The sequence below is a fragment of the Pyxicephalus adspersus genome, chromosome Z, assembly GCF_032062135.1.
Source record: "Pyxicephalus adspersus chromosome Z, UCB_Pads_2.0, whole genome shotgun sequence".
Taxonomy (NCBI): Eukaryota; Metazoa; Chordata; class Amphibia; order Anura; family Pyxicephalidae; genus Pyxicephalus; species Pyxicephalus adspersus.
The window spans coordinates 42,783,887-42,794,550 of record NC_092871.1 but is presented as its reverse complement, the minus strand read 5'-3'; the positions used below and the strand labels follow the sequence as shown (position 1 = coordinate 42,794,550).

The 10,664-nt window shown below is 42.7% G+C and overlaps 1 protein-coding gene across 3 annotated transcripts in view; it reads right to left on the bottom strand.

The window, feature by feature from the left end:
* The window catches only part of LOC140344615 (palmitoyltransferase ZDHHC15-like), a 29,623-nt gene that overhangs the window by 18,298 nt on the left and 661 nt on the right, over positions 1–10,664 (bottom strand). For all 3 annotated transcript variants that reach the window (XM_072431905.1, XM_072431906.1, XM_072431904.1), the window contains exons 2-4: positions 10,362–10,388; positions 7,945–8,039; positions 911–1,031 (exon numbers count right to left, since the gene is read on the bottom strand). In XM_072431905.1, coding sequence (XP_072288006.1) covers positions 911–1,031; positions 7,945–8,039; positions 10,362–10,388 — 243 coding nt within the window. The remainder of the gene's footprint in view (positions 1–910; positions 1,032–7,944; positions 8,040–10,361; positions 10,389–10,664) is intronic.

Sequence of the window (10,664 nt, the reverse complement as noted above, 5' to 3'; positions counted from 1 at the left end):
CAATACAAAGTGAATTTCCCGCCCCGCACCGACGCATGCACTGACTTCACCGGGAAACCCTGGAGATCGTCACTGCACACGCTGGGAGAAGACAGAAGAGGACGGATGTCTCCGGAGGAGCTGCGGGGACAAGATAAGTGTTTTTTTTTTCAGTTGTAATCTGATTGTCATACAATGTTTTATGACAATCAGACTGCACGGTAATGCTTGTTTCTATTTTTAGCTTTTTAGCAAGTTTTCTTACCCCGCACCAGGTTGGGGTAACCGCCCAGGTGGTTCAAACCATCAGTCAAAACATTAAAACAACTGACAGGTGAAGTGAGTTACATTGATTTTCTAGTTAATGAAAAAAACCACAATGTGGTGTGCTAAATTTAAAAAAAAAGGCAGCATTCATTACATTTATGTGCAATTTACTGCCTTGTCAATGCAAATGAATGGGCTGCCCCAAAACAACTCAACTCAATGTGCTACATGTTTTATAATGCTGGACACAGACAATTTGTGATCAAGGTTACCAAGCAAAGATCCAAGCAATTTACAAACAGAGCGATTCAAAGAGTCTAATGGGGAAACCAGTGTCAGGGTCAAGGGCGTTTATAGCTTTTAACATGTGGGGGGGGGGGCATGTCTGTCTTATCCAATCCCAAATACGAACTACTGTAGCAGAATGTACTTATTGAATCAGCTGCTAAAATCCTAATGCCAGAAACCAGAAGATCATTTGACATCACCCCCTCCTCACTTTAGCAGGTAGTATAGTCAATAGCAACAGATTCATATGACAGATCAAAGAGATCAAAGACAAAGACACAAAATACACTCACAAAGATCACATACAAAATTCACAGGCATACAAGTAGTGTTTGTGCCCCTTCACAGTATATTTATAAATACGTCTCTGGCTAACCTCCATTTGCTGTTCGTGTATAAATTGGTAGCTTCTTTGCAAATTCAGCAAGGATTTGCCTCTGAATCTCTGGGCGCTCTTCATTGTCATATCTCTCCTTTTCAGTGTAAGGCAGCAGAAACTGAAAGCACAAAAATGAATTCAGTCCTACTATGCACTCTTGTTAGACAGACAGTGAAACTATGCATCTAAATTTTATGGTCAGCCATAAAAGCTACTTACAATCATCCTGTTACTGAACTGGTGGTACAGAGAGTCCTAATATGCATTAATAAATATAAAATATAAAAAATATTTAAACTACAGAACTACTCCCTTCTTTATTAGTAGATGACTAAACAAACCTTCTCTTCACTGCTGAGGGTGACAACACTGCTTTTAAATAGACACAGTACATTGAGTGTGTTGTTACTCTGCGACAAAAAAGTGTGCTACTGGCAGAGTTACCAGGTAAAAATTAGGAATAAAAAACATGGAAAAAAGTGAATGCAGCAACAAAGTAAACAAATTAGATTTCAGTGTAGAAAAGAAAAAATGGTATCAGTGAAATGCATGGTTTGAAAAAGCTTTAAATACTATGGTAATAAAAATAAGCAAAAGGGGGGGGGGGGGGGGGGGGGGGGGGGGGATGGGCACGTGGTCACGCTATGGTGGCTTGAGCACGTGCTTGCTGAGAGCTCCATGCAGCCTGCGGCTTTTCTCCTGTCTGGTCTCCCCGCTCCGTGTTTTTCAGACCCCCCCGCACATGCCTCATAAGCAGAAGATGCCAGGTGCTTCCAGAGCTCAGAAGCACGGTGGCCTCAAGCAGTTTTTTCCTCCGGCTGCTGACTCTTCTGCAGCAGCTGGGGAATCCAAGATGGCGCCGCAGCGTGCCTCAACACACAGACACGCTGACCCATACAATTGCTACCAGATCTTTCCAGCACCACGTTGAGAATGCGTCAGGTCCTGCGACCCCTACTGGATGTTATCCATACTGCACAAGCTTCCCACAGATGGGGCTATCCATTTCACTTGGTGATCACTAAAGGTGACTCTGTCTTTGCATTGCATAGACACTCTCAACTACCAGCTCTGTTTGAATTTCTACAGCTGCCACCGATTGATCTCCCGGATTACCTGGTCATGCCTGTTGAGGTCCCTTCTACCTCCTCAAGGATCACGAGACCGCGGAACATCCCGAGCAGGCGGCAGACCGGCCGCACGGGCCCGCTGTTCCGCCCACAAGTTGGCCCTAACGAAACTTAAGTATTGGGACAATATATGTGAGCTTATTGTTCTGCTGGTGGTATGGGCGATATAGGTTTTATGGCGGGCCTAATTTAGGTCGCCATTGTTCTATATTTGAATGCTAATTTTGCACTGGAGGGTATATTCTTGCTGCTGTATACTATATGCTACCTGAGTTTTACTGCTAGCTGTACATGCATGTGTATGTGGTTATTACCGGCTCAGGCAATTTGGTGGGGACGAGTATTTCCGGGGCCATTCCATGTGTATAGTTAGGGGGCTCCCGGGAGATCCGGATCCATGTCTTAGTGGTAGCCTGGAAATGAGTCATTATATGCACTCACCATTTAGAATATATGCTGCTGCAACTGTACTTGAGAGTGCCTACTAGCTGCTATTGTTACTATGTGGGTATAGAGTTGATTACTGTTTACATGGGTTGGTTATTGGCGGGTTCTTGGTGCTCAGTGGTTGTTATAGCCGCTGGCAAGCACTTGCTCGTCGCTGTGCGGTACCTCCTCCCAACTTAGGTCGGCTCCTCCTTCTTGGAAGGGAATTTTTATAATTTTGGAGCCAATAAGATTTGATACTTAGTTTTCTGGGTTTTTTTGTCTTTGCTTTTCTTTTTTTTTTCTCCTTTTTGTGTCTAACCCAATCCCCTCCTCTCCTCCCACCCATGGCATTGCAAATTACCTCACACTCACTGTAAAAGGGCTGAATTCCCCACTTAAATGTTCCATAGTTCTCCGGAAACTGTATAGATGTAGGTGTCAAGTGGCGTTCTTACAAGAAACCCACTTTAAATATGGGTCTGTACAGAAAATGACTGATCGCTATTTTGATAAGTCATATCATAGTACCTCAGCTGAGTCCAAATCCAAGGGGGTATGTATTTTGTTACATTAATCGGTTCGTTGGTCACTGCTAGCCTGTTGCACTGATCCTTAGGGTAGATATGCTATGATTAAGGGGTCAATTGATTCACATATCTATACCTTTGTTAATGTTTACTGTAATATTTTTGGAGTCTCTACTCAAAGTTATTGAAGATTTTAGTGAAGGCACACTGATTGTGGGTGGTGACTTTAATTTTGTCCCCAATCCTTTGGTGGATGTAACCAGGGTTGCTTCAGCTATGTCTGAAGCAGCCCTAAGGAAGATCAAACGGCTCCTACACACGCATCAACTAGTAGATGTATGGCGTATCCTACACCCTACTGAGAAAGACCACCTTCTATTCTCATATGCACAAAACTTACTCCAGAATTTACCTCTCATAATTTTCTCATCAAACACTCCTCAATAGCGACAGTGAAATTTGCAGATGTGGGTGTGATTTCTATTTCGGATCATGCCCCGATTGCCTTAAATGTGCGGGCTTCGCCTACTGAGCCAAAATCTTCCTCCTGGAGACTAAATGACTCCTTCTTGGATACACCGGAGATGCGTGATAAAATGTAGACTGAGCTCAGGTCCTATTTCTTAATTAATGCTACCTCTGTGGATAATCCACTTCATCTATGGGAAGCGCACAAATGTTACATATGAGGCTTGCTTATTCAGGCGGGTCATAGGTGCAAAAAGGAAAGGGAAGCGAATTTGGATCGGCTTCAGGCAGAATTACATGATTTAGAGACCACTCATAAATAGCAGCACACGGTGGAAGTTGAACAACAGATTGTGGGAGTTAGAAAGCGTATTAGAGAATCTCTGCATTACAAGACTAAATTTATGTTAACCAAATGCAGAGGTTACTACTATGAATACTCCAACAAATGTGGCAAGGCTGTCGCCCAGGCACTTCGGGAAAAGAGGGCCAAAACTTTTATTCCCAGTGTGGATTCCCCCTCGGGCGGGCGAGTGCACACCTCCTCAGATATTGTGGAGACCTTCAGGTCCTTTTTTGATAAGTTGTACAATTTAGACAGAGATACGGTTCCTGCAGCGGGTCCCACGAGGGTGGAGTTGATTAAGGCATATCTGGGTTCCTCGGGACTTCCCTCCTTGTCCTCTGAGGCGGTGGAGTCCCTGGGGGCTCCGATCACGGCAAAGGAATTAGCCTCGGCGCTTGCTAGAGGGCCCACTGGGAAGGCACCGGGCCCGGATGGCCTAACCCTGCCGTACTATAAAAAAATTCCTCTCGATACTTTCCCCATACTATCTATCGTCATTTAATGCCTTGACGGAGGGATCGACTCTACCCAGGGACACATTGGCAGCACACATTTCTCTAATTCTGAAACCTGATAAGGACCCTAACTCGTGCTAGTTATAGGCCAATCTCACTAATGAACTGTGACATTAAGCTATTTAGCAGCATTCTGGCAAAACGCCTGACGCCCCTGATCCAATATATTGTACACTCAGATCAGAGAGGTTTTCGACCAGGACGCGAGGCTAGAAACAATACGGTTAGAACACTGAATTTAATTAATTATATTCACTCACGTAAACTTCAGGCACTATTACTAGCAGCGGATGCTGAATAAGCCTTTGACCGTGTTGACTGGGAATTTTTGAAATGTACCCTGGCCCATATTGGCCTACCCTCTGCCTTGGTGACCTGGATTGGATCTCTACACTATACCCCTACGGCACAGGTTAAAGTGGTGTACTGTCCAGACCTTTCTCTATTACCAATGGCACGTGACAGGGGTGCCCCCTGTCTCCTCCCTTGTTTATACTGGTCCTGGAACCTTTCATGAGGCAGGTTAGAGCAAACCCAAGTATTCATGGGATTGAAGTACATGATCAGGTGCATAAAGTGGCGGCCTATGCTGATGATCTCCTTTTTTTTGTTTCCTCTCCTAGGGTCTCTTTGCCTAATTTATTACCTGATATTCATGGATATTCAGTGCTATCTAAGTATAAAATCAATTTGCAGAAGTCAGAGGCATTATCCATTACATTACCTGTTCGGTTAGTGGACTCCGGTCTGACATCGTTCTTTCTTTTTAAGTGGGCAAAATCAGATATCTCGTATTTGGGCACCAGGCTCCCTAGGGACTTGTCCTCAGTGGTTAACCTGAACTTTCTGCCTCTGCTAAACAGGGTGAGATGGGACCTGCAGCGGTGGAAGCAACATGCATTCTCCTGGTTCAGTAGATGCAACATTCTGAAAATGAATATTATGCCGAGATTGCTATATTTGCTTCAAACCCTCCCGGTTTATATCCCATAACAGGTACTCTGCAGGTTTAGGCAGGAGTTTCTCCGCTTTGTCTGGGGGGGGGGTGACAGCCCTCGTATCGGGTGACGGGTTTTAAGGTTGCCTAAAATACGTGGAGGTATTGCCTTTCCTGATCCTCTATTGTACCACCAGGCTACACATGTGGGACGGTTGATAGACTGGTGTAGAAACGGAGGCCTTAAGCCATGGGTAAAGCTTGAGGGAGCCATTGCTAATCTACCGTTAGCAAGGGCCATGTGGTCCCCTTCAGACACACTACCTCCCGTGTTGTGCAGAATTATTTCAGGGTCTCTGGTGTGTGTACTTACCCTTCTCCATTGTCTCCTATTCTGGGACACCCAGGGTTTCCCCCGGGCGCATCAGATCCTAGTTTTCGCTCATGGAGGGAGCAGGGAATTTTCTGAGCATCTAATTTTTTGAGGGGCACAGAGTGGGCACCTGTCTCTCTCATCTGACAATTGCTCATGAACTTCCAGAGCTGGGACCATGGGGCAGCTTACAGCTGTGTCATTTTCTTCACTCTCCCCCACCGCCATCCAAGTTTGTGCGCCCCCTATCACAGGTGGAGGGGGTGTGTGTGGCCCAGGGCACCATTAGGGGGACTCTCTCTGGTGCCTACCAGATGCTATTGACGGATACTGCCCCCTCAACTTCAACTTTACCATTTTTGCGCAAATGGGAAGGTGACCTTGACACCACCTTCTCCCCAGAACAGCAGGATCGTCTCCTGTACACGGGTCATAAAGCCGCTCTCAGCAACTCTTATCAGGAACTGAACTATAAATTGCTCACTCGGTGGTACAGATTGCCGACTGTGTTAGCCAAAATGTATCCGGGAGTAGATGATAAATGCTGGCATTGTGAAGTGGCTGCTTGCAGCCTGTTTCATATATTCTGGGAGTGCTCTAAGTTGCAATCTTTCTGGTCAGGGGTGGCGGCGGGTATTGAAGAATTGACAGAGGTAGATATACGTAACAGCCCGGAGTTAGCCCTTTTACATTTGAATGATTGGTCTAATAAGAAATACCATGCTTCTTTACTCAAACATCTTTTAAATGCTGCTAAGGCCTGTATTTCGGCTCTATGGAAACAATCCTCTCCTCCCACATTGTCACAACAGTTTAGAAGAGTGAATGACATTATGGCAATGGAAGACCTTATTACCAGTTGGGAGGGTAGATCGGATAAATTCCGAAATACTTGGTTCTATTGGATACAGTATACCACTACTCAAGTGTACCTTTCAGTATACAGTGAGGCTGATAATGCCAACGATCTGTCGAATACAGAAGATATCATTGAATTATTGCTCTGTGTTCCCTACTGTGTTAAATCTGGCCTTTATTCAATCTGACCTGCAATGCCGTGCCCCTCCCCCTCCTCTCCCTCCCCTCTTCCTCTATTTTGCTTTCTATTTCTCTGTGTCTTTCTTTGGTTATTTTTGTTAATACTTTGAAAATTGCCTGTGCTCAGTCATTCTGCTTGTTTGTTCATACCGGTAATATGTTTGTGATACGGAAGATGATAACACCGTTGGTGATTTGTATGTTTTAATGTTTAATACCAGTATGTATGGCTGTTCACTGAATAAAAAATAAAATTATAAAAAAGGCTGAAATTTCCACTAGCTTATTGGGTCCACAGGCATTAGGATTAACATACCCAACTGCATGAAAGGTATGGCGCCATGGGGTAAGCAGAGGAGAGGGCCACAAAAAAATAACAGGATCAGCTGGGGTATTACCCTGCTAATTGAAGGGGGCACACTTAGACTTTGGAAATTAAAGGACCTTTTCCCAGCACTGTTTCCAAGCGTGATATGACCTGTATCACAGGAATTTATTCTTTCTGCTGTAACAGAGTTAAAGCAAAACTAAACTAAGAACAAAAAAATAACACTTACCTTTAATCCTCCAGGTCCCTTGATGGCGCTGGTCTTTCCCGTAATCCAGTCCTGCATTGTCCTGGAATTCCCAGGCCACCATCCTTATTCTTCAATTTCTTCTTCCTTGGCACGTCACCCGATCTAGCACTGCGCAGGTACATGAACGGGTGACGTAGCACACTGTAAAAAGCCCTTGCTCTTTCCTTTAATAGAAAAAATGGCTCTTCTGTGCATGTCCGAGATTAGGTCATGCTCAGAAGGAACACCCAGAGCCTCCCGGGATGTGTGACGTAGGTAGGCTCTGCGCTCCCATTCAGTATTGATCCTCAAGGTGATCAAGACTAACAGGGTAGGTGGTGCACCTTTTTTTTTTTTTTTAAAAAAAGGGTGTTGCACCTAAAAAAAAATAAAAAATGAATGACATTTTCCCTTTACATATATGGGGTGTCTATGTTGAGTTTAGGTACACTTTAAGCACTTTCCATCCCTTGTTGCAAGCACCCTATAATGGTTACAATCACATTAAGAACTCTTTCTGCTCAAGACAAAGTGCAAAATCACTATATAAAGGAGTGGAACCCTCCTGTCATAGCTGCATCTAGGAATTCGATCCTAATGCCATGAAGACATGAAGCGGATAAACACTTCAGTTTTTTTTACCATATATATCCATTTTTGTGTTTACTGACCATTTAATTTGCAATAAATATGTCTATAGAAAAATCTCACCTTTTTTGTTGGCTCTTTAGGAGGAGTAAAAATCGCTTTCCAGTAAGTCCAAGTAAAGAGTAAAAATACTATATGAAACATGAAGAGGTACAAAGCTGTGAAAAGAAAACAGGAGATCCAATGAAAAAGTATTAATATCATAAATCTTTGTATGCTATATGCCTGAATAATAATTTTTTATTATATATAATTATTTATTTATTTAGAAAAAACAGGGCTTGCTTTTGCTACCAATACTACCGCTGCGTTATCATATTGATCAAAATCTGGACTCCTAGCCTAAGATGGGCACTGCCCAATGACTGCCTAATCTCAGGTGCACTCACACCACCAGTAAGGAAAAAAAAAATGAATTAGGAAGAATAGTAGGGCACCAACCTAACGGTAATTTTGGAGCAATAAGCAAAAAGATAAACATTTAAATGTAAGGTTGAAAGTGATCTTTACAATGTGGTATGAACATTGAATGTTAAGACACAGATTCGAACACAGACTGGCTTTTATTACTTCTCTGGGAACTGTAGCAGTTCTCTCTGGAATGCCCAGCACTTCACATGTCAGCTGAGTAGTCCTGCTCTTCCTTCAACAAAACTCAGTCCAACTCTATTAGCTGAACTCTCCATTTTACATGGATATACTGGGCAATGGATGGAAACCCCTTTTAAAACCAATATAGTAAGCAGTGATTTTTTTTTAAACTGGGTGAGAAGAAGTTTAGTGTTGCCAGTTGTTGCCATAGGAATCCAGTAACTTCAATAATTCTGTCAGTTTTCTCCCACTCACCTATACATTGTTCCAACTTTTTAATTCCCACCGTCCTATTATGTCCAAATTTTTCATCGTCATTGTATTATGCACAGCTAGGTTGAAACTGCAAGGTGCCGGGTGGTACACCCAACTAAAATGGGCTGGATAGGACACAGAGTAACTGGGCAGAGTTGTTAATCCTGAGGTTCTGTAATTTTGCTGCCAGATTATACAGGTCAATGGTAAGTAATTCTATCTGCTAAAAATGAAAACCGACAATTTGTAGTCACAGCAACACGGAAACACTGAATGAACTATTTTTCATTATATAGGCATTTGGCACTATACCTTTAATAACAATTGCACAGAACAATACCTGGTACAAAATGTAAAACTCATAGTACTATAATATTAGGCATTAAATGCACAATAGCCATTTAAGGGCCTAATTATGAAGCAATCAATCTGGCATTCCTCAAAAATCCTATGTGGGAGAATCTTGAAGACAAATATGTTTTAAATGAGTGTGACTGATTCACAACTAGTGAACAGGTGATGAAAGTTTTACATTGCTTTATAAATATTCAACTAAGCGTGAGGGAAAATAATTATACTTCTCAGTTAAAGAGGCATTATAGATTACCTGTAATAACTGTAATCCAACTCACATTTATGTTAAGTGTCCTGTCCGCCTTCAACCCACAAGCACCTAAAGTGGACCTATGATCTAATTTTTAACATGTATGTAAAAGGGTGTATATTTTAGCATGTATGTAAAAGGGTGGCTAACTCTTTTGTATAAAAAAAAGGGGGCTTTTTTATATTATTTTAGGGAGGATCCCTTTCCTTCCGTCCTATTTCACTGATCACGGATGAAGAATTAAGGGGAAACCGGCAGCCTCCTAGGTTCCTGCTCCTTCTGCTCATGCCTGAGATCAGGTGTCATAGGGGGCTTTCTGCTCAGTCTGTACTGAAAAAAAGAGAGAGGCCGGGACGCGGACCTACTGGAATCAGATTGTGACGCTATTAAGGGCTCCTCAAAAGTAAATGTGTTTATTTTGTGTTATTAAAGAGGAACTAAATTAAAACGTGCCTAAAAATAGATACACTTACCTTCAATCCCACAGGGCAGTCCGATCCATCCGGGGTGTCTTGCATCATTTCCCGATTCGTCCCAGCATCCCTCCCGGAGTCGGCGATCCGGGTGCTGACATCTTCTCCTATTCTTCCTGGTTCTTCAACCTACGTCACCTGACCCAGGAGCGAGATCGGATGACGTAGGATGGAAAAAAAAACGTTTTTCTCTTTGCGTGAAAAGGCTCCTTCTGCGAATGCCCAAGCTGCTCGGGAATGCGCAGAAGGAGCACCCAAGAGCCTCTCATTTTTACCTTATAAAAAGGGTTTTTATAATATGTGAAATTTCTGAGTTTAGGTACGCTTTATTGAAAGTTCCACTTTAAATATGTGGCTCTCCACTATCCCCATACACTGTGACAATATAATGATGAAACTACCCTATGTTATGATATAAAGAATTGAATTACTAAATAAGTTTTAGCATTGTACAGTTTATAAAAGTGATCTCTGAATTCCTCCGTCAGTAAAATGAATCTGAGAAAATCGCAGCACCAGAATTATAAATAAAATGAATGGAAGTGATGTGCACTTACCTTTTTCTAGAGAATGTTCTATGGTCACTAAAAGAAAATAACACAAAATACACATTTTACCACACAAGCTTAATAAATCCTACAAATCAGCACAAATGACACAAACAAAGCCAGAAGTATTTGTACCATACACTTCCTGGTCATTAGTGATTTGTTGCTCTGCACCAAACCTAAGGTCACCAATTCCCTCTGCTATTTGCTGGCTTTGTTTGTATATATCTCTTAGACTGTAAGCTCTTCGGGGCAGGGTCCTCTCCTCCTCCTGTGTCACTGTCTGTCTGTCATCCCTATTTAATGTACAGC